Source organism: Aquila chrysaetos, chromosome Z (genome assembly GCF_900496995.4).
Source record: "Aquila chrysaetos chrysaetos chromosome Z, bAquChr1.4, whole genome shotgun sequence".
Classification (NCBI taxonomy): Eukaryota; Metazoa; Chordata; class Aves; order Accipitriformes; family Accipitridae; genus Aquila; species Aquila chrysaetos.
Genome location: NC_044030.1, coordinates 49,636,814 through 49,661,975, shown reverse-complemented (window position 1 = coordinate 49,661,975; position 25,162 = coordinate 49,636,814). Strand labels below are relative to the sequence as shown.

The window sequence follows — 25,162 nt, the reverse complement described above, 5'->3', positions numbered from 1 at the left end:
TGTGGTCCTAGGCAACCAGCTCTAAGTGGCCCTGGTTGAGCAGGGGAGTTGGACCAGATGACCATCAGAGGTCCCTTCCAACCTCGACCAGTCTGTGATTCTGCGAATCTAAAACACATCCTTCATTTAACAACTAGTACTCAGAAAAGACCTCAAGGCAAACATTGCAACTGTTTCATCTGAACAATTGCACTGGATGAAGCTGGATTTGCATTTCTTTAGAGACCACTCTACTGAAACGTGTCTACTTTTGAAAGAAAATCCTTTTCCTTCTATATTTATGTACATATTTTGTCTTAGCTTTATAAATAAAAGATAAATTCGAGACACTGCTAACATAAAAACTCAGAAATACTCAAGCTAGTGTAAGACTTAGAGAAGACTCATGGACAGGAGACTGAGCTAACATATGGAGAAAAAAATTCTTTTGCAGTACACTGCACAACACAGTTGAAAGATGAAGCATTAGTGAAGGCTGCTGCCTGCAGGAATAGTTTTGCTGAAGAAATCTTACTGGTAAGAGTGCAAGACACATAGTAAAGCAGGCAAAGAAGTACAGGAGAGAACAGCTAATACTACAGTTTCCATGGATTTCATGCCTACAAGATAATGAGTAAACTAAGGGTAAAATAAACTAAAAATGTGTATGGTCATGTGAGTATGAACATAGTCCTTAACAAACTGAAAGAGGCAGAGTGCAAACTGGTCGAAGTTCTTGTCAGATAACCCCAACCAAGAACGACGAAAACTGTTCTGAATATGTAGACAAAATGAATGCTGGCAAAGACAGGATTATATAAAGTCTTGGCCTTTTCAAAATTGGCACTAAAAACTGTGTTAACTGGATCACATTTCCCCAAGAATGTGTGAAAAGACATCAATATTTGTGAAGAATTAATATAGTATGAGCAGTACAACGTGGGGAAGTTAACAGCTCTATATTCTATTCAAAGCCCAAATTATGGGGGAAAAAAAAACCACAAAAATGGGGCCCACTGATGGAAGAAGATACCCTAAATAAATCACTTGTTTGAAGAATATTGCTTATCTTGTAAGCTCAGTGGCATGAAAGCCCTGTGATGAGAGAATGGTGACTGTCCCTCTGTACTCTAGTAAAGTGTGGAAAGGCCAATTTAAGCTGACAAGCAATACTCAGATACTGACTTTCTGGGAGTTTGACTTCAGAATTTTTAAATTTTCCCTTTGAGAACCTTCACACACTCTATACACAAAGCTCTCACAAGCCAACAAAGGAGAGAAAAGTGTTTTAGAAAGAAAGTCTAACCCTCAATTTTAGTACTAGATACAAACTAGAAAATTCAGCCTACGTATTAAAGCCAATGTAAGAATTTTATTGAGCTAATCTACATTTTCTGCTCTAAGGGGACTAATAGCAATGATCAAAGATAGGTGGTAGCTGTTCTGGCCAGTCCTGACAGCTGCTGTATTGGAAGCCAACACTCCCCAATGCTCTTCTCTTGCCCTATTTTCTCTCTTGTGCCCTATTTCACATATCAGCCCTGAGAAGGGCAGATGTTGATGCAATCCCAGTTCACTGTTTGGGAAACTGAACAGACAGTTTGCTGCCACTTTTGGTGCAGTAAGACAGTTGTTCACCTACGTTCTCCCAGATCTGAGGTCCTGATGTTAGAAATTCATGGACTCCTATTAACAAAGAAGCAGCTGAAGAACCATCTCACTACATGCAAAACCTCTTTTATGGATGTTATTCTGCACTACAGTACATTTTCACATCATTAGAGATCTGGTCTTCACAGCAGGTACTCACAGACTTTGCAAATTCACTGTAGTTCCTCTCTCTTCTTATGTAGCTCAAACTGTAGAGTGCTCCCAGCACGACCCTACACTACAGCTTTACTATGTAGAAATCTTGTCAAGCTCATACACATCAAGTACATACGTACCTAAATATATGAAAAACGACAGCTTTTCTTCTGAAGTGCTGCCGCAGAGTCCCTACACACTGTCTTTGCTATTGCAGACTGCTGGCTCTTGAACCTATGTCCCAGAAAATGAAAAAATTTTGTCCAAAATTTCACCATAGACTATAGAGAGATCTAGTGCAGCTCTTCCATGCCATCTTTGTGGCCTTGTTAGTTTCACAGCAAGCCTCATTATATTTACTTTTTTCTCAAATTTAACTCCTGGGATTTAAACAACTATGTGAATATTTCAGCTTTCATTTCTGCGCATTCCAGTTTCAGTGAAAAGCTGTAGAGAGAAAAATACAAAAAGCTATGTTGTACCCTAAAAAATTGAGTCCCTAAACCAAAACAAAGCCCCTTATGCTATTTTTTGAAGTGTCATAATTTTTAGCCAATTTTGTGATACTGTAGACTGATCAATGAATTTTAGACATCATGGTTGGCAACAGTATGCTCTACACAGATTTTTCTCTACGGATTTCTGAGGCATCTGTCAGTATGGTTCCTAAGCACTTGCTCTATGCTAATACTATCATGTATTTGTCAGTAGTTTTCACAAAAGATCATGCATATTATGTACACACAGAACTATAAAATGCTGATTCTAGGGAAAAAAAAACACAGAACAGATTGCTGTTGTCTTACTGGTATTTTACCATTTACAGCTGACACATCTGTGTGATGTAACTTTGCCTACTTATGCACTCTTACTGATTACTACAAAAAATAATTCTAATTTAAAGCTCCTTGTCCCTGCTTTGGAGACTTAAAATTGGTTTTTGATAGTGTGATCTCAGCTTTACATTAGTAGAAAGAGTTTTGCAATGGTTTCATAAGGTGTATTAAGTTACTAACATGAGATAAAGACAAAATCTCTTTAAAAAATGAGAATATCTAATACTTGTTTATATTTAAACTACATTTCCCTCAAAGTGTTATATTGTAGTGTAATATATTTGTAATGTAATTGATACATGTAATTGAAGTTATTAAAATATTGGGTAATTATTATTATTATTTAAAATATTGGCTACATTAAGAACTCATGTACTACAACCCTGATCAATCTTGAGTTTTACAGTGTTCAAAGGATCAAAAAGGCTGCATATGGCACAAATAAATCAAGTTGAATCATCACATCTGTTTTCTTTAGCTAAAATTGTAACATTTAACTCACAAAATTTTATCTACTCCCAGTGGTCCTCTGCCAAAGCAAATTTAGGTCACTGAGAACACCAAGAGTGGCTTTTTCCTTTTGCCTTGAACCTGCCTTTCCCTTGCCTTGAACTTGAGAAACTTTGCAACTAAACTGTTGTTGTCCAGAATATTCAGACCATGGCTCTTTGCTCGATATTCGTGCCCACTTGTGATATTTTACTCTCCTTGTGGAAGACGCAATGCAATAACCACTGTCTTGAAACCACGTCCTTTTCACCCATAGAATAAGGTTACAGTGTATTAACTAAACTGCATTAAAGCAGCATGGGCAATGGAAAAAGATTATTCATACAATGAAAGAAATTAAAAGTATCACAGCATATATCTACTCTTTTCTTGTCATGGTTTAAACTGTAATACTTTTGTGGTTGATAATTTGAATCATTAAAAACACACAGGTTGGACTCATATGTAACCTCCTCCCACTATTTAGGTAATACTTAAAATGACCTCACACAAAGCAGCAAAGTTATTTGATTTAGTTCTGTCCTAATCACAGCTGCTCACCAGCAATGATATTAAAGGGCATAAATTTGCCAACGGCTTTCTGATCGGGGTAATCAATATTGAGGCCACTGATCCAGTTACGGCTGCCCCTGGTACCCAGATACATGAGTAATCTTTCCTCGGGGCGCTCAGGCACCAGTCCAGCTGCCTGTTAACCTCAGCTACGAAACACAGCTCTGCTGGTGATGGGGTATATTTTATCAGTTTTATCAGGTTTTATAGGAATTAGTACCAACACAGCTGAATGTTTCACTCAAATCTTTTTGTTTGTTTGCAGAGAAAAGTGTGGAGAAAATTCATTTTGCAACATCTTTTTCTAACAAAAACATCAGCTGTACTAAGGTATTGACTACACTGAGAAAGTATGACTGAATGATGACAGTGAGTTAAACCAAATTCACACCAACACTTCTTAAAGTTTAAGTGAATGACAGTTTTTCTATTGCCGGTGTAGTGATGTAGGACAACCTTCAGCAAATACCCAAATTATTGTTAAAATTAGTTGCAGGCATCAGGCTTTCCCTAAACAATACCTGCTGGCATGCCTTGATTTTGCAGTGAAGGAGTAGACACTGTTGTCGTGAGAGAACAGCTAACCACACATTTCAATACTGGAAAAACAGTGATGCACAGGCACTATCAGCCTCAAGTTTGGGGCAGGCACATGATGTTCATCAGGAGCATCCCTTGCCCATCCCAAAAGGGCCGCCCAGCATCCCCCTCCAGTGTGGCATCAAGTGCCAACACCAAGCACAACCCCAGGGCTCCACAGCATGGAGAGCTGAACAGAAGTCCCTCATCAGCAGGCAATGAATTGTCATTAATTCTACACAGGTATGATACATGATACACTCATGGTAGTAGTGAGTTCAGGCAGCCTTTGTCCTGCTTTGATAAAATTTAAACTTCAGAGGATTACTCAGTCTTTAAAATGTGAAAATTAAATTGTGCATTTATGGTGTGTCCTGGAGAATTCACATCAGTCATCACTAGATTACAAGCTTCTGAATGGGAAGCATTATGAAAATTATCTAATTAATTTCATGGGGAGTTTGGCAGGAAACCTTCAAAAGTACATGAGTAAAACATGCCATTTTTGCCAAAGAAAACAACTGTGAACTTGATGGTTCCACATAAAAAATAAAAGGGCATAAAAACCTTGGATAGACCTAACTATTGTAGACATAGTTAAACTATTTCAGCTGATAACTAACAGGTGTTGGATTTTATTTTAATTATATGGAGCCATTTCTCTGGATCACAACATAATGTATGCAGATAAAGCAACTTCAAAGCAATGAAATCCGTATCAAGAAGATCTCACCTAATCATGATTAAAATAAAATCTCCTATCTTTAGCATTTTGACTGCAATCATCTTGGCCTCAAGAAACTGTCATGACTTTACTGGACCAGGCACAAAGTATTTTTTGGCCACAAAAGAAAGAATATGATTAAAATATTGGCACTGACATACCCAGTTAAAATCCTTACTTTCTGCAGGCTAGCAGGTGAATAGAATTTTCCAGGGCTGAAATATAAAAAATAAGGCCCCAGTCTAAAAGTGCGTTTATGCAAATGATTGAGTTAATCCACATAAGTAGTGCCCACTGAATCAGATGTAGCCAACACTTGTGAATAAAGTAAAATACTGAAGCCTGAACTAGTAGCCTAATAACGTATGATGTTATTTCTGTGGTCAAAATATGACATTGCCTAAAACTGAAAAAAACAACTTAATAACCATGACTCTGCCTCAAGAATGCAAAATCTCCTGACTCTCACAAGATTACATTTGCAACCTGGACATTCAACCATATCTAAATAGTTTATCTTCACTGTTTTATTTTATTTCTAAATCCTTAACATTTTTGTAAACCAGTGATTTCCTAACATATCATGGTAACAAAAGTATCTTGGTTCAACATCCAAGCTTGCTGCCACAGAGGAATCACTACTTGGCAATCTTGCTGCTTCCTCATCCAGCAATGGTTCATCTCACCACATAGTAACAGCTAATAAAAACAGGCTTAATGTATAGCAGCTGAATGGTGCCACACTACAGTAGATGCTGATAGCCATAGAGCATACTTGTGCTTTATACCATTTCTGATTATCTTAGGCCACTATTTCTCTCTGAGCACATATCTGCAAGGAAACACCTTGGACTGTACAGTATTTACATGACCTGCTAGCACCCGCCTGTTTGTGACTACTGAACTACCTCTTCAACACAGGAGTACTATGGGCAAACAATCCCAGAAGAGTGGCTGGCAGGGTTTCAAGAGCAGCATTCACACCTGGACTAAAAGTAACCAAATGCAGAAACAACGCATTAAAATATAAAGCAAAAAGTAAAGATTCTAAGAATATGACTGGTTGCAAACCCACGGTGCCCAGCCTGCAATGAAGGACATCAGTATCAATCCTCTTCTGCGTCATTAAAGATCTTAACAGAGTCACAGTTTCACAAAAAAATTAAAACCTAACTTCCTTTTTTTTCTCCTGGGTAACTACGTGAAAATTCCACATGGAGCTCTATTTCACTACTGTTATTTCTAACTTTAAATATTATCTGAAAGAGATCTTACTTTGGCTCCCAGTCCTGGCAGAACACAACATTTTTCAGCTAACAAGGGATGGAGGTTTTACAAGACCATGAGGGTTTCCAAAGTATTCTTCCACTTTTATAACAATCAAATTAATAGATCATGTGCCAGATCCAAAGTGGCATTTTATGGATTACTTTTAAAAGGTATTCATGTTGTAACTTTAAGACTGCTTTGAGATATGCAAGCAGTTAAGTAGAAACCCATAGTCTACATGATCACTACTGTATATTCTTTGGTCTGTAATGGACTTCCTTCGGAGTTGACATTTTTTTTCCAAAGGCAAAAGACCCACTAAAGTACTCTGCTTTTAATAACTGAAAGTCCTTACCCCTGAGCTGTCACAATTTGCCAACATGCACTTCTGCTCAGTTTGCATTTCCGTAGGCTTCGACATGCCAAAAGGCTGCTAGTATTACTAACGGCAATGCTACAATTGCATGGACATATACAGGCAGTAAGGGAAAAAACAATACACAGCATGTGCAAAATAATCACACCAGGAGCAGAAATTCATCCAACAGAGCCACATGCATTCTCTAAAAAAACCACCAACAAACCACTTTCATGCATGGCAGTTTTTAAGAGTTTTTATTCAGATCACTGCAACTGGAGATACACTGAGAACATTTGTTAACACCTAAACATGTACGTATGATCTTCCTGATGTCCTTTGTGTCTTTCTGCTGCAGCAGCTTCACTTAGAGCTATGCACCATTTTTTCCTCCCTACCCAGACCAGCAAAACTGGTTAATAATCGAACAAGAAGTACCAAAGCATCCCTTCTGCAATGGCTCCACAGCTCAGAAGGGGCAGCCCTGGCCATGGAAAATGCCTTACTCAGATCCAAAACTGTATTTACCCATTTCACACACCAGTTTGAAGCTCACACAAATGTTATAAGAACATCATCATGTTTCATGATCAGACAGGCAGCAAAATCAAGAATGTCAAGTCTTTTTTTTTTAATCATGTTGCTGCACTGTCCCAACATAGGAAGCAAACAGATGGAGTTTTCTTTAACTAAAATATCCTGCCATTGAATTTAAAAGCAAAATCTTTGGAGTTTTCAAGTGGACTGTGCTAATATTCCTATGCCTCAATAAAACCATAAATCTGACATGCTTTCTCTCCATGTCCTACTTTACATGCTTCATACTAAAGCCAGTAAAATAATTCCTCAGCCTTTATGTGCAATTTCTAACTGAATATACTCCAAGACACTCCTGAATAGCTTTGCTAGCTCACATGACTCTAAAAAGACCCACACTGTTTTGAACACCAAGTCTATCACTAATGCTGAAGTCCAACACACTTTAAATCACAGATGTATTTGAAAAGCGACACTCAAAAAAGCAGCACGAAAAGAAATGCAGACACACGTTTCACTTGCCAACAGCTCAAAGTCAACAGAAAAACGGAGCTAAAATAAATACAGCAGTGCACCACACTACAGCCTATTCCAAATAGACCACAAGAAATAACCATAAGTGGTCTTACTCTTTAAGTCATGCACAGAAAGGCTATTAAACTAGGGCAGAAAGTTTATCACTAAGCAAGGATGTGATTCGCTTTATTTCTCACTATAATTTTATAGAAGTCTTTGGAGCTCAAAACAGGGAATGACTGCAGGGCATCAGAGGACATTGTCTGGCTTTCTGAAACACCCCTGAGGCAACACTATGCTAACCTGGTTGTGTTCTTAAATCTGAATTTCAAGTGACAGCTCAGAGGGTGGATTAGCCATTGGCAGACATGCTCCACCACATGAAAAAGAATCCACCTCTCTCGGGTGCTAAAACTATGTCCTCCACTTCGTGAAGGCGAAGGCCAGTATTTCAAGTCTGAATGCCCAGAACTACGTAGAGCATGATGCCAATATTGAGAAGGGTTAAGCACACTCTGCTTTTCTGTCTGAAATTAAAGCCCATTAATTGAAAGGATACACCCCACCTCAATTCACTGAACAGGGGCTGTATCTGAAGAAAACAGGAGCAGCAGCATTGCCTTCCTGTAGCACCTGTCCAGTGAAACAGCACCTCTGTTTAATGATGCTTGTCAGCTTTGTTTACCATGAGGTGAGAACTTCTCAGAATGTCATCCTTAATTTAAAAACCTGAACCCAGCCTTTGCAGTTGAGAACGCATCATGGACTACCCCTAGCACTAAAAACAGTCTTCGGTGTGACCAGCAATAGGAAGAAACTTACTTTTGCAGGAAGTTCTAGCTTCTGGTGAATATTTTTGATAAAAGCAGTAAGAGTTCATCTACTTTTACTGTGCAGCTTGTTGAAAAAATTTCCAGACATAATGCCAGCACTATTTGCTTATGTCCCACCTCTTAACTTTCTTCTCACGTGTCATATATTAAAAAAAAAGAGTTAATGGACAAAATTCAGAAGCAATGAACATTTGCCAAGGGAAGACTCCTCCAAAACGTCTGAAATAAAGATCTTTACCAACCGCCTGAGCTTTTTTTTTAAAGAAATGCACACAAAACTACTTGGTTTTGTGCAACTACTGACAAACTGAACTCTCTGTAAAATGTAAAAGCAAGACTAAAATAATTCTAGGTGAAGTAATAGAACCTTAGCTACAGAGCAGTTACAGACAGCTCTGTTACATTACACTTTTTATTATAAATTTATCATGTTTGATATGCATAGTTATGCATATGAGCTAATACCAAGAAAGCAAACAGTCACCATTTCAGGACGTGTGTTTGAGAATGAGAACATCTCTTACTCCATGGAGTGAAGAAAATATTGTCCTCACAAAATTCTTAGCAAAGTTATTCATAATTTTATTACAATTCATACAGTATTAGGTTTGCACTATGTCATAAATGTAACTTAAACTAGAAAAAATGCACTTGACTCAAAGTTAATATTTTTGTGGTATCCTAACAATTTTCTTTTAGGTATTGATTGTAATCTGATTTGTTATATCTAACCCAAATTTGCAGAGTTTGGTTTTGTGGTTTTGCTTTTTTAAAGCCACTTTAGGAATAAAGCCTGGATACCTTACCACTGAATATACTCCTAAATAATGATTCATTCTTTGTTCATCAATGCTACAATACCACCACTGTAACTGTACCAGAGTAAGAAATAACATTAGACTGAATTTTATAGCATATTATTATGCCAGAACATGCCACTGAAGAAGTATCTTCCCAGCTTCAGACAGCTATGTTGGTTAGTATCATGAAGCATTAACAGACCTGAAATAACTGTTCCTGTATAGCAAAAGCATTGTCATATTTTCACTTCCATTACTGTGTAACATTACAACTTTTCACTTTGGTTTTTTTCTTTATATGTCTATATTTATAGGATATACCCCTTATAGATCTAGCTGTAAAATCCTTTTCCGGAAATGCTTAGAAACCCACCAACACATACAAAAAGTTCAAACTATTTTATCCAACATACAGATTTACCTCTATTAACACTGCTTGGTCACCTTTCATTAGGCTCCCTGGTTAAAACTAATGAAGTGTAGAAGGAATGACTCCGTGAAATTCTGCAGACACTCATTAACCAGGCTGCCCAGATTTTTCTCCCATAGCACAAAGAATGGTGTGAATCCACAGACACCTTAGGGAATTATTCCGGGTTTTCTACATACCTTTTCTAAAAAAGGTATATTATTGACTTTCTAAATAGTATCCAGTCACTGACCGGAGCCATCCTAAGCCTGATTTATTAATGACCATAGTCCCAAAGTGGCAGACATCCTTTTCACCCATACAGACGTGGACCACACTGGCCCTCCCACTGAAGACCTATCTGTTCCATGATCCAGGACATCAACATTAAAATATACCAGAATCCAGACCAGCAGGATCTGCTTCTCTTTGAGCCAACTCCGGTAGTTTACCCTCTCAGTAACAGTGGTTTGCAGAACTAGAAAACCCTGAATCTGCTTTTTTGCTGTAGTACAGAGTTAAAGAACTCCTTAGGTCCTGCAGGTCAACTGCAGATGGAAGACAAACAGCAGTGCAAGTGGATTTGTGTCATCCTATGAAAAACACAAGGGTGTACCCATTATACCATTCATAATAGGCAAGAGGCTGCAAGACGACAAGAAGAGAAACACATGACAACAATTAAAAAGGATCAGTTTTAATCACCATCCATATCCTTCACATATCAGCTATCTGCAAGCTGCTATGCAGCACAGACCTCTGTAGTGCCTGCATTTGTAAAATTTCAGTTACATTGCAGTTGCTCCTCTCAATTCTTTTGTCTCTGAAGAAAAATGGAGAATCGCTACTGCCAGTAAAAGTGTATGTGCCACTACATGGCACCTATTTGAATGAACAGGAAATGTGAAAGCAAAATATATGCTCATTAGCTGGCTATACTGAGGGTAGGTAGCAACTCTTAAGGGTACTGACATAAATTAAAATAGAAGATTCAGCTTATTTTGAAGACATTAAAAGTTAATTCACACAAAGGCTGAGAAGTGTGAACATTTTCAGGTTTAAAGACTAATTCATAAGTTCTAAGCCAGAAACAGGAATGCCACCCCAACCACAGTATCACCAGTGCCATGCTGTAAAGCAGAGCCTGTCCTATTCCATACCTTCTGAATTTTACAGCCTTTGCATGCACTAAGGGACCGGTCATTAAAAGGTCACATCGGAAATAAATTACCTTCTCCCTTGTGGCAAGTTTCTATGAAGTATAAACCTAATGTTGACACCTCCCCACAGCAGGGTATCTATTGTCTGTTCCAGAGAGGGTAAGCAGAGCTATGAATTTGATGGCAGTAACAGAGGCACACAACAGAAAACAGAAAAATGAGAGAATTGAACAGGCATGGCTGGGAAGAATTCCTCTCTACTATTCACACTACCTCTCGCCATAAGCACAAATAAAGGCACCAAACAAGCCTTCCCTTCTTGACTCATCTCTCTACAAAAGATGCTTCTGAAAACTGAAGTCTGCTAGGAGAATGATTAAAATCCTAATTATCAAGAGCAAATGATGTATGAAACAGATGAGCAGGCACGGTAGGCAAATATTTTCAGGCAGGCATGGTAGACAAATATTTTCAGGAAATCAAACTTTCATAAAAATAGTCTTTCTTGTTAGGTAAGCCTGTTACTTTGGATAGATTCTCCTCATCAGAGTGGAGATTCTAGGAACTCCTCCTCCTCCACAAAACTGGAATCATTCACAGAACTGCCCTTTCTAGCAGAAAAATAACTAATAACACTCTGATTTACTGCAACCCTTTCCTGAATTTACTGAATTCTCTAACACCTGAACACAAAGACTTAGGGTGTGAAATACAAGCATTTAAATGAACTTCCTTTTCTCTCACAAGCAGCATGAAATTCAAAAGAACAAGATCAAAAAAGCAATATTATTTATAGCCAACTCCCATATGGTCATTCCTCATAATGTTGACAGATTTATAAATTAAGTAGACTTGAATAGGCAATACAATACAATTAGAACATGCATAAGTTTGAATAGCCAGCAGTCAGCATCCTTCAGTTTGAACAATCTGCCAGTAGACAAGAGAAAGGAAGGGGAAAATACAAATGTGGTGCACAATCCCACAGACTGGGAATACTCAACACATATGAAGCAAAACCAAACACCACTTACTTCAGACTTGGAGGACATGTTTTCCTCCATGTCAGAATCATTGGGATCTACAATATCATCAAATGGAGGGAGAGTAGGCGTCTTCCTTTCCAGTGCATCATTTTCAATTTTGACTCTCCCCACCTTGAGTTGAGATCTATCCTTTGCCTGTTTTTTTTCAGCTGAACAAGTAAGAATCAGTGGTGGGGCGCTAGAAAAACTTTTAAAAAACGAATCTGAACCACTTTTTTTTCTCTTTTTTGCAGAAGGTTCATCAGAGTCCAGAACAGAGGGCCTTTTTGTGGGAGTCTTCTTTTCTTGCTGCTGCCCACCTGTTATGGTAAGGATGCCGCTGTTTTCAGATTTTGGCTCCTTGGATATGGGTTTGGGTTCCTTGAATGCTATTTTAGGAACTATTTTTTCATCTTTTAGTGGTTTGTTTTCTTTGGGTTTCTTAGAGGATTCTTTGGAAGATTTGTTGTGTTCCCTGGAAAGTTCTTTGAAGGCACTTTTATGTTCTTTTGAGTCTCTAGAAGTTTTTTCCTTGTGCTCCTTTGTTAACTTGTGTGTCTTTGAAAAACAGTTACTACTGCTGCTGCTGTTTGTGTTCAGAATCCTAGTCGGGTCCTGCAAAAAGTAGACACAAAATTTTACTTACCAAAAAAAAAAAAAAAAAAAAAGGAAAAGAAAAAGAATCCTTAAAGCTCTAAATGACAAACACAATATGGACACAGGATTCATATTAAAAACTTGGAACTGCAGTTTGAAAACCAGAAACTGCAAATACCTGTATAAAAACAGATACAAACCCCATCATTTTGGTCAACTTCTCTGTAACAAAGTGGTGGAACATGAGCAGTTACCACTGCTTGTCAATATCTGCAAGACAAGTTAGTTTTTATCTTAAGAACTAGATTTATTTTTTTTAAGAAACAGCTTAAGATGAACATAAAGACAGTTTAGGAAATGTTAACCAAGACCAGTAGCTATCAGAAAAAAAAAAAAACCAAACCAAAACATCATAAGGAAAGATGAGGATATGAGCCATATACTATCAACAGAATTACTTCAGGATGAGAGCAAAACCTGTGCATCCTGATGACATTTCAGACAAAGTTTGACTTCTCAACTGTGATCTTCTCTCCAGCTTTTGCCAGATCCTTTTCTTCATACACAATAACAACTCTAGGTCCAGCCTGGCTATGGCATCTCAGCAGTAAATGTCTTTTTACGGAAACCTCCTTTACTAAAAAAGCTTTCTTCTTTGTATTTACTGCCGCTGTCTCTGCTGAGTATTTCACTGCATTTTTTTAAATTCAACTGTTGTAAGTGAGATGGGTTTCTGAGACAGTGGTAATGACTCAGAGGTCCTGTAAGACAGGCAAAAGCAGAAAGAGCAGAGCAGTATCATTCCTCACTCAGTTGAATCTGAGAAGTCAAAATGGCAAGGAAAGTGGTGATCTGCAACTAGAACCAGCAATAAGGGAACTGAATTATCTGGAATAGGTCATATGGGATCCTTTCTTCTGAGAATTAACACCCAGGAATTTTCAAAAGATGAGGATAGCTCCAGCACCACCCACTTTCACTGAAACTGCAAGCAGTGGGCACTCAGCATCTCAAAAATACCCAGTAGCCTAACTGCAGTGTTATAAACACTAAACACCTGTAGCACTCTCTCCAGAAACAAGCTTCATTTTTACACTACTTCAAATCTGCAAAGTGACATTTCAATTTACAGAAACCTATGGTGAACAAGTTTAGGTTGCTTACTTTCTTCCAAGCTGATTGTAAGCATTTCTATCTATATATTGCCCAGCATCTGAGAAACTCTAGAAAGAAACACTTCAACAAATATATTGCATATACTCATTGATTTCCTTTCCCTTTACCCAGAACAGAGGTTTTAGGCATGAAACCTGATGTATCGCGACATTTGTAAAAATCCTAACTCTAGATAGAGATTTATACTGAATAGGACTTCATTAACAATACCAAGCTTAAAATAACAGAAAAAAAGAACCCATACTAACCTAGAAAATAAAAGTATGTAAAGTTTTATTCCTGCTGAAAAACTGCAAGACTGTTAGCCCGTGAACCCTGGAAACACGTCTTCAAAGCAGGATATTCCCTAAGTGCTACATGCTATGCCAGTATCACACCCTCCAACTCTCAAATGATCAAACTCATGACTAGCAGAACAGGAATAGCTTTAGGGAAATTACATAGACTATACACTTGCAGTATGCCAAAGATTCCCATACTCACACCTTACTTGCTGGCAACTATACATCTTATAGCTTTAGTTACTCCTCCTTAGGACAAAAAGATTGACAGTACTTGTCAGAAGTTGGAATATGTTTAGTTAGGAGTGTCCCAATACACAGTTCTAGAATCACAGTTTTAATGAAATTCTTAGGTTGAAAGAGAGAACGATGAACAATACTTACAATAAAGTGTTCTTCCAATATAATTCCTATGCAAAGAAAGCATTATTGGAAAGGGGGACCTACTGAAAAGGGTGCTAATTAGTATAAATACTACAAATGCAACTCTGGGTTTGACTTTCAATTAATTTGGTTAGTTATTCATCCAAGTCCTTTGCAAGCTGCAGACCGAAGTGGTGCCCAAAATTCTCTCATCTCTGTAAGACTGGATACGCTTTCATCTGTGTAAAATTAATCTACAAATCCCTAGCTCTGTTTTATTTTCTAGCAATCCACACTTACCATTCTACAGTGCTAAGAACCTACTTTTCTTTTTTGACCCTTTGTTATGAGTTTATGTGGTGTGGGGGTTTTTTTTTGGTAGCGGGGGAGTGGCTGCAGGGGTGGCTCCTGTGAGAAGCTGCTAGAAGCTTCCCTGGCTCCAAGTCGGACCCACCTCTGGCCCAGGCCGAGCCCATCAGTGACGGTGGTAACACCTCTGGGAGAACAGATTTAAGAAGGGGAACTGCAGTGAGTAGGGGATCGGAATGTGAGAGGAACCCCTCTGCAGACACCGAGGTCAGTGCAGAAGGAGGGGAGGAGGAGCGCCGGAGGAGGGGATGCCCCTGCAGCCCGTGGTGAGACGGCAGGCTGTCCCCCCCCAGCCCATGGAGGGGAGCGGAGGCCCCCGAAGATGGCCGTGACTCTATGGGAAAGCCTGCGCTGGAGCGGTGCGTGGCTGAAGATCAGCCCAGGGAAAGGACCCACGCCGGGGAAGTTTGGGAGGAACTGCAGCCCGTGGGAAAGACTCACACTGGAACAGTTTGTGGAGAACTGTGTCCCGTGGGAGGGACCCTATGCAGGAGCAGGGGACGAGTGAGGAGTCCTCCCCCTGAGGAGGAAGGAGCAGCAGAGACAAGGTGTGATGAACTGACCCCAACCCCCATTCCCCGTCCCCCTGTGCTGCTGGGGGGAGGAGGTAGAGAGAACCGGGAGTAGAGTTGAGCCGGGAAGGAGGCAGGGGTGGGGGGAAGGTTGTGACGGTCTGACAAATTATAGTTAATGTCTCAAACATTCGTTAAAGAACTTTGGTGGAGAAAACGGCCTCTGTAAAAATGCTGGAGTTTTGTGAACAGGACAATGTGGCCGGAGGAGAGGGCCCCCCGGAGGGTGGGACCGCGCTTCTCCAAAGCCGCAATTCCTTATCTTAAGTGACCAGGAGAAGGAGCACAGCATATGCGCCTGGAGAAGGAGGCCCCACAGGAATGGGACTGTGCTTCTATCTTAAGCGGTCATGCCAGCAGAAAAAGAGAGGCAACTCTGCGATGAACCCCCCCCAAAGCTCTCCGACCGATTCCAGAGAACCCCGGGAATGGGACTGCGCATGTCGAGAGCATCGACTAACACGCCATAAAAGAAGGGAGAACGAGTTCTCAGTGCGCACCCTCCAGAACTGGATCTCTACGCTGGCTGGACCAATGCTGGACCCAGGACTGGTGAAACCCTTTCCTTCTCTCTCTCTTTCTTTCCCTCTTTCTCTCTCTCCCTCTTTTCCTTCTCTCTTTTCCACAGTCCCTACACCTCATCCTTTTAAACATAAACTGTTGACCAAGTCTGAGACTAGGAGGGGATCTAGCCACCCCTGGGCTCCTCTCTGAGAAGGAGTCCAGAAAGCAGGGGGGTCTGCTCTCAACCTCATGACTCAACAGGAGGGCTCTCCTTCTGACACAGTTTCATGTTCCTTTTTCCATTTCATTTTTCTATACTTCCCTTCTCTTCTCAAACAGCAGCTTAAAGACATGTTGCAAGGTTCATATTGATAAGCTCACTTGTACTTGGGCAAGGTTATCTAGGTTGAAGAAATGTTGATTGTTGTTTGAACTCTCCCCTGGTGTCGTTTCACCTTAATTCTGACAAAGGAAATCCACGAACCCGAGTCGCTCCAACTTTGGGACGCAACAAAGCTGTTCTAAGGTTTGATTTTATTTCTCATTATCCTGTTTTGATTTGACTGGTAACACATTGATTTTGCTTTTTTCCCCAAGTTTAGTCTGATTTTTTTGCCTGTGACCATAAGTGGGGAGTGATCCCTCCCAGTCCTTATCTCGACCCACAAGCTTTTCTTTATAATTTCTCTTCATCCCACTGTGGCCGGGAGCAGGGAGCGAGCGAGCGGCTGCGTCATGCTTTGTTACCGGCTGGGCTTAAACCATGACACCCTTGTACTGGTTTTGGTTGGGACAAAGTTAATTTTCTTTATAGTAGCTTGTATGAGGCTATGTTTTGGATTTGTGCTAAAAACAGTGTTGATAATGCCGAGATGTTTTCATTACTGAATGAAACAGTTTTTTGGGGTTTTTTTGGGTTTTTTTTTTTTTTACTGAGCAGTGCTGACACAGAGCCAAAGCCTTCTCACCCCACCCCACCAGCGAGGAAGCTGGAGGTGCACAAGAAGTTGGGAGGGGACACAGCCAGGACAGCTGACCCCAACTGACCAGAGGGATATTCCAGACCATATGACATCATGCTCAGTGTATAAAGCTGGGGGAAGAAGGAGGAAGGAGAAGACATTTGGACTTGGGGCATTTGTCTTACCAAGTAACTATCACTCATGATGGAGCCCTGCTTTCCTGGAGATAGCTGAACACCTGCTGGCCGATGGGAAGCAGTGAATGCATTCCTTGTTTTTCTTTGCTTGTGTGCACGGCTTTTGCCTTCCCTATTAAACTGTCACTTTCCCTACTGAACTGCCTTTACCTCAATCCAGGAGTTTTCTCACTTTTACCTTTCTGATTCTCTCCCCTATCCCACCGAGGGGGAGTGAGCGAGCAGCTGCGTGGAGCTCAGCTGCCCACTGGAGTTAAAGCACAACAACCCTCTAGTACATATGTAGATGTGGTATGTCTGGCTGTCTAATACTGCCACAGATTTACAGAACTGCAGAGGGAAAAATATATTTAGCTTTTCTTCCCCCTTACTTCACCACCACCATTTTATCCACAATGCAGATAGGATAGCAGCACTGTGCTGGAAACTGAAGGACCAAAGCAGGACATGGCCAGCCTCAACCTCCACAGGGTCTGAGTAATTTTAGAAATACAGTTGTTAGAACTGCTCTGAAAAAAACCCCACCCAGTAAGACAAAGCAGAATTAGCCTGTTTAATTAAAGTTGTATCAACAAGAGGAGAAACAAACATGGAGAATACATCCACTCGTATGCTCTGTGTTGGCAGGTAACTACTTATGAATTGTCCAATCAGGATGTGTTAAGCCAATATTCAATGCTGCAGGACCCGAACGGTTTGCACGTATCATATGTGCAAAAAGAGCAGTATCTCCCTTCCCCTCTGTAGCAACAGGTAGAAATGGAAACAATTAATTAACAATAATTACTTTGAACTGTTTCTCCTTTCTCATTATCTTAACTAATTAGTGAAACATTGAATTTTCACACAGTGCTGCACAAATTATTCAATTGTGCTTTTTGTTCAGGTGTTTCTTGCATCAGCACTGCAAATGTATTTTTGAGTCACATTTGGAAATCTAACTATATATCTATATAATACATATGCATCAACATTAACAACAGGCAGAAGCATCAACAACGAACAATATTATGATGACATTTGAATGTCTGAACATAAGGCAATTCTTCATTTCCCAGACCAGCAATTAAAAAACAAAAATAAAAAAGCATGAATCATTCCTTGAGATCTTTTACTTTAGTCAAAACTCCTTTCCTGGTGTTTGGGGGTTTTTTTAAATTAAATTTTTTTTAAATAATAATAAAAAAAAAAGCTCCGTATTTTGTCTGATCCAAGACCAGCCCCAAAGGTTGCCATATAAAGTAATTATTAATGCTTTTATCTTCACATCTTGTTCTATCATGCCAGAGCTGTAAGTGTTGCTCTGGGGAAGAATAAAATATGTGCCATTAATAAACTAGATGGAGTCCTTATGTTTCTTATTGGTCTCCTTACCAGTTATTTTAAATTGCTCCAAAAGGAGAGACTCATTTTAGTGGTTTTCCAAAAGGTAAGAACTGTGAAATAGGTCCTGGAGTGCAGTAGTATTAAAACCAATAGGAACTTGAGATATTTCTTGTCTTTGCAATTTTAAAACCAGACTTCTTCCTCTTTCTACAACATGGAAGTTGAAGTTTTCATAGAAATCATAGTAAAGTATATGATATACTTATGATATAGACATATTTATACACCCCTGCCATGCTTTCTGAGAGCTACTCTTTTATTAAGACAGCCAACCCATTACTTTGGTATCTGCATTCGTTCTCTAAGTAAAAAAAGTATCTTTTCTTATTTCCTCAGTTTCTGCAATGACCTTAACAGAAGCCAACAATGACTTAGAGGAAATGGCAGGAGGAACATAAAATCTGTAAGACAGAAAAAAACCCAAATATATTCACTGGTAAAATTATATCAAACCTAATGATGAATCTGGAAGGCTGATGGGGATTAAATGTGGCTACTGTGACTGTTGCATTCAGCTGCTCAGATTTTGGTTAACACAGCTCATTCTAAGGCCTTGATGTATGCTGGGAGCAGCAAGAGCATCACGTAGGCAGGACAGGCAGCCAGAAAGAGCTAAAGGGCCATTACACAGCCATGATCTCCTGCAAATTCCTGTCTCCTGCAACCATCATCTTTGCCTGGCAGTTGTGTCAGAATCTACTAACTTACAGAAATTATATAAACCAAACCTGCAAGCCTGAAGGTATAAAACATCATCTTACAATAAAAAAAAAAAAGCTTTTGAAGTAGATCCATCAGCAGCTGAACTGCTGAGGCTTTCATGCTTCCTGGTTTGATCCAGGGGACATCCCCACTGTGACGGAGGAGGAAGGATGAGCACTCTCACTGTCAGCTAGGTAACTAATTTTTTTGTTGTTGTTGTTCCTAAGAGCATGGAGTAAGAGTAACATGTTATAAGTTATGATACCTTATGACTTGAGTGGTGAATAAGTGAATTCATGTGATAGACTACTATGGGCAAAGGGGACTGAGCCCTGTTTGTCGTGTTTGTTTGTTGTATTTCTTAATGGCTCATGCAATAAAGTTTAAATCACAGAGTATGGTGTCCTGCGAATTTGAGAGATCCTAATGGACCATGACAGCTGCTCAACAGGTAACACATTTGCAGGTTAAAACACTTCTGTAACTACAAGGCAAAAAATGGTGTTGAACACTCTGTATATTTTGCAGGGTTGGATTCTGACTTCACACCACAAAAAGGAATTCCCACTTTTGTTGAACATGAGTTTGAATAAGCAGTATCCTCTGGAAATCATTTCAAACATCTCCAGTTGCTGACAGACATTAGGAACCTAATTAGCAAATGAGGCAGTTGTGGGGAGGGATGGGAGGTTCATTAAATTTTATTAAGTCATTAAACTGAGCACACTGGCATGCCAGTCTACTGTAGTCTCGGTTTAGTCTACAAATTTAGTATTAGTGATCATAAAAACATGCATTATTTTAATTTGTAATAAAAAAGCATTTCTTCAAATGTTATGCCTATTGAAATAATGTGTCCATCTTGAGCCAATAGACTGGAATTAGTCTCAAATATGCCTCCTGCTCTTAAAAGAGGAGGAAGATAGCTAAAAAGGAATTACTTCCTCAAGGAAATTCAGATTTCTGTTGAATACAAATGTGTTTATTATTGAAACACTAACTGATTTGGGGAATGCCCCACACACAATATTTTGAAAACCTCCACAAATACTATGGTATTATTCCACTTGCTAGCTGCATGCTGGAGATGAATTTACCTGCTACTAGTTCTTCTCACAGATTATTACTATATTGCATATTTACAAGGCCTTCCACACTTCAGCTTGTCCAGCCCCCCAAACTATTACAACCAATGACATCAGGAGAATTAGAAGCAGATGGAGAATTACAAGGCTCACTTGTTTGACAGAGAAAGCCAAAAGGGGGAGCATAAAATAATTTTTCTTTTTTCTGGTCACACACGGGAATAAGAGCTTTTGGTTTTTTGTTTATAAAGTAAACCTCATTTCACTGCATCTGACACTACAGCTCATTCCAAAAGACATAATCACCTCAACAAAACTAATCAAGCTGTTTCTCTGTATTCTGTGCATGTTGTATTTATGTAATACAAACAGGCACAGTAATACAACTGATTTAAAAGCAACACAAGTATCTGCAGCTAGCCTGCAGCTATTTTTACGTTCTGAAAAAATGCATAAAGTAAGGTTTCATGCATTTCTGCCTGTCCTCTGTATTTCCAAGACTAAAGCTTTGTTTTAGAATCATAACACTGGGGCTCATTAATACCATCTCCATTAAATTAAACACAAAATCATGGAACTTCAGAAATACAAACATGTATGGTTTTTAATACATATTTCAGAAGAGGATGTGACAAAGCAAAGTGACAGTTCTCTCTTCATACTGCATTGTATTTTTTTATAAGTGAATGCTAAACCAACAATACCACTTCATTGCACTAGTTTTACTGTCTTGACTGCAATTCTCCTCTAACCAGAAAGTCTGTGTGGTGCTTTGTAATGGCAAATGGGTAAGCAAATATTCTTAAGTTCTTCAACTTAAAAACTTGAAACCTCAGATTCAATCTACCTCAGCTCCTCATTAGGAAAACAAAAATAATCACACATCCATGTATCCTTTAAATGTCACAGGAAGACCTGCATTAGAGATAGTGAGGCACTCAGGTGCAATGCAAACCAGGCAGAAACATGTCCAAGAACTCCCCCCTTCCCCCCCACCCTCCCCTATGTCCTTACTGTTGTGACACATTCTTATCAATGGACACGCTTAGCCATACCCATAGTTCATTACCTGAAAGTTCTTACAAGATACAAGATTTGGTACAGCTACAGAACATGAAAGTTATTGATAAAAAGGGGTATTGCCCCTTGCGGTATATGCACTGCAAGATTAAGTAACACATTTCAAATTAACAGGATACTAAGAAAGAAAATCAAACCCCAAACAATTTAACAGAACGGAGAAAAGGCATATACATTAATTAATTTGCGACGTAAGTAATTGTGTTGCATTTCTTATTTGAATGCATAATAAGATGCTCTTTATTCTTCCACACCATTCATTCATTTTGTCAAACTGAAGAAATTATCTGCCATTTCAGAAAGGTCCATTTATATTACTCAAAAGGTTCATTGGACTATACCTTTTCACTGTGTTCTAGGTTGGGGATTCAATTTGATGCCCTAGAGACTGATGACACATTGCTGTTTTTGGAACACCTAGTAAAGAATTAACCCCTGAAATTTAAACGAAATTAAAAATCCTAAAGAACACAACTCCAAGTTTCACTCTACACAATTATCATTAAAAGTATTAGAAAATACTTAATAAAGGAAACAATTATTATAGTATTTTCTCATGTTCTTTAGGTTTCTGTAGACTACACTTCCATCATCACAACCCCCTAATACTACAACAGACCATTAGAATTCCTTCTGGGAAAGGAGGAAAACAATTGTGCATGTGCAAAATCCAGAAAAGCAGTACCTTCATTGGCACCTGTTCTCACAACTGTCCTTGTTCTGCATTATTTTCATGTGGCAAACAGTAAGTTCACAACAAAGAAATGTCAAGACCTATTACCACTGGACTACGTAATGAGATTGTAAAAATACCTATAAATACTTTTTCTCAAGTTATTTCCCAGGGAAAGCATGACTGGCTTAAGTATCTTCTAGCAAAATAAGTCTCACCTTTGGCCCATGAGATGATTTCTTCTTCACTTCAGAAAAAGACAGGGAGTTACTGGGAAGGCTGGGTAGATGAAGGCTCTGTCCTGAAGAGAACGATGCGCCATCCGACATTACCATGATCTGTTTGTTATAAGAGAGAAAGCATGTCGGTCAAACATTACCAACAGAGAGAGTCTCACCTGCCTAAGAACTGCAAATCACATTGGTAGAATAAAACTTCTCCAACAAATAGTATCCATGTTTCTTCTCAACGGGGGATGGGTTAATTAAACCACACTGCCATCCTCTATTTAATGAGTAAATCACATCTTTCAATTTCCATGCAAACAGAATGCAAGCCCCTCAGAAAATGGCATAACTTGTTCTATTATGGCTGCTTACATGCTATGGCACCTGAGTCCTTAGCCCTCTTTCTGTTGTCCTCAACAAAGTCTAGTACACTTGAAAGTTCATCCCACTTGCAGTAGAAGGTTCTGCAGGCAGCTGACATTCCATAAATACGTATGTGCAGCAGTCTTTGCTTTCAACTAAAGTGAACTGAAAGAAGACTATAATGGGTACAGGTGGCAAGGTTTGGGTGGCAGGGGTGGCCTCTGTGAGGAAGGGCCAGGGACTCCCCCATGTTGGACACAGCTGGATCCAGCCAGCTCCAACGGACCCACCGCAGGACATGTCTGAGCCCCTCAGGCAAGATGGTGCCACCTCACAAAGAACAGGTTTAAGAAAGGGCAAAACACTGCACAGGCAGAGGAGGTGAGGGAAAAAAAAATTGTGAGAAACTGCACTGTGAACACCAAGGTCAGAGAAGGAGGGGAAGAGGTGCTCCAGGCACTGTAAAAGCTATTCCCCTGCAGCCCACGGAGACGCCCCTTGCTGGAGTGGGGGAAAGTGTGAGGAGGGAGGAGTGGCAGTGAGAAGCTGCTATAGATTGACTGCAAACCCCATTCCCCATCCCCCTGTGCCGCTCAGGGAGGTGGCAGAGATAAGTCCTGAATGAAGGACTGAAGTTGATCATGGAAAGGTGGTGTCTGGGGTTGATGTTGTTTTGGGTTTTTTTGTTTCTCATTACCCAAATCTATTTTAATTTGCAACAAATTAAATTAATTTTCCCCGAGTCGAGTCTGTTTTTCCCATGACGTTAACTGGTAAGCAATCTTCCTGTCTTTATCCTGACCCATGAGCCTTCTCATCCTATCTTCTCCCCCTGCCCTGTTGAGGAGGCAGAGTGAGTGACCAAGCATCTGGGTGGGAGTTCAGCCCTTAACCAAGATTAACCTACCACAAAGATACACTGTAAAAAATGAGGTTTTAATGTGAAAGCAGTACAGCTCTAACTTCAACTTTCTAACTTCAAGCTTCTGCTTTATATGGAGTACAGTAAACTGGATGGCTGGTAAGCAAGCAGCATTTTTGCTATAACAAGGGTCTAGCTACCTTTCTTAATTTTAAAGACTCTTAACTACAAACAGATCATTTCCAGAGACCACAGATAAATCAGCCATCACAGAGCAGTTACCAGACGTGTAAAGATTATGCCTTCCATCCAAGAAACTCAGCTAGCTCCTGTCTTCTGCTCCAGTGCTGCTGTGCCTGGATTTTACTGCTTCCTATCATACCTCTTCATTTATCTATTGTTTCAAAACCCTAAATGCCAGAGAGAGCTTACCTGCTGTCTGACAAACCCTGCAAAGCTGGAGAGAAGTTGCAGAGCTCTGCACCTGCAAGGAAACATCTCTCTCTTTCCACAGGTTCCCATGCATGAATTCACACTTGGTTTTGCGGATGCCCTGTGTGGTCACCCTTGCCTCTTCACAAGACCAAAACATCCTCTGATACTGGGGATGGGGAGAGACTGACCCATCACATGCCTCATGCACATTACATTAAAGGAGGAATGAGAAGTGCAAAATTGGGAAATCTAGGATGTAGGTATGTATACTCCACATTTTACCTCTCCAAGTCAAGATGGTATTTACTACCTACAGCTTCTTCAAGACAGGATTTCAATTTAAAAAAAAAAAAATTATTTAAACACCACTCCAAATGAATCTTGTTGCAGACAACCTTGCTCAAAAGATCATGTGGTAGCCTGGACAATATTAAGGGACATAACTAGGTAATAAAGATTACTTTTATCAGCCCATAAGTTGAGCATTACCTTTCAACACTGCTGCTAGAATCCAAAGGTGGAGGAAGAAGGCAGCAATAAAGTTGTTCTCCTTCCTTGACCATAGGTTCACGTATTTAAAAAAAAAAAAAAAAATCTTTAAAAGTTACTTATGTATCCAAACATTTTGTGAAGTAAGATTCCACACAGGGCATGTAACAAATTTTCTCCCCAATTCCTCATTTCCATTTCTCAGACACCTAAACCAGAGCCTGCCAGCAGCCAGAACTCTCAAAAATCAGCTGGGCAAAAACAATGGTGTCCTTCTTGTAATCATGGTAATGTCAACAGCAATTAGCTATTGTGAATCACAATAAATGATTTCCTTTAGCCTTACAAATACTTTTTAACCTCAACTTGCCCAAGGTTTTGGTTGAATTCAGCCCAGCTGAACACAAGAGAAAGCACAAGCTAACAAAGAACAATCACCAACAAGGAAAATCTGTAGCCACAGGTGCATACTGTAAACCTGGCAACAGGTAGAGAAAATGCATGTCCCCATCATTATTTCCTCTCACAGACTAAGTCAAACAGGTGGTTAAATAAGATTGTTCTCCTTTAGATTAAACTCAATGCAATGTTTTAAACCTACAAACTTCATAGAAAATACCAATGAGACATAAGGTTACCCATTAATTATAGACTTTAAGCAGGTATTTTATTGACACGAAGTAGTTTTGTTTACAGTCATATGACAAAAAGATGCATATCCATGTGGAAGAGAAATATAGTCAGGAGGATCAGGGTTTGCCCTACCTTGAAATTAAAAGCAAAGAAACAAAAAATTCTGCCAAGGATTCTTTCTCCTAGGATTGCAAGTTGCCATTTTCTCCCTGAAGCATAGAAGTCTGACTCACTAAAATAAACTGAGGTCCAACCACTGCATAAGTTTTCTTTTTAAAATTCAGAAACTTTCCAGTTTATAAATATTTATATA

The 25,162-nt window shown here is 39.5% G+C and overlaps 1 protein-coding gene across 2 annotated transcripts in view; it reads right to left on the bottom strand.

The window, feature by feature from the left end:
• MLLT3 (MLLT3 super elongation complex subunit) overlaps window positions 1-25,162 on the bottom strand; it is a 136,815-nt gene that overhangs the window by 24,455 nt on the left and 87,198 nt on the right. For both annotated transcript variants that reach the window (XM_030005521.1, XM_030005522.1), the window contains exons 5-6: window positions 22,059-22,178; window positions 11,903-12,508 (exon numbers count right to left, since the gene is read on the bottom strand). In XM_030005521.1, coding sequence (XP_029861381.1) covers window positions 11,903-12,508; window positions 22,059-22,178 — 726 coding nt within the window. The remainder of the gene's footprint in view (window positions 1-11,902; window positions 12,509-22,058; window positions 22,179-25,162) is intronic.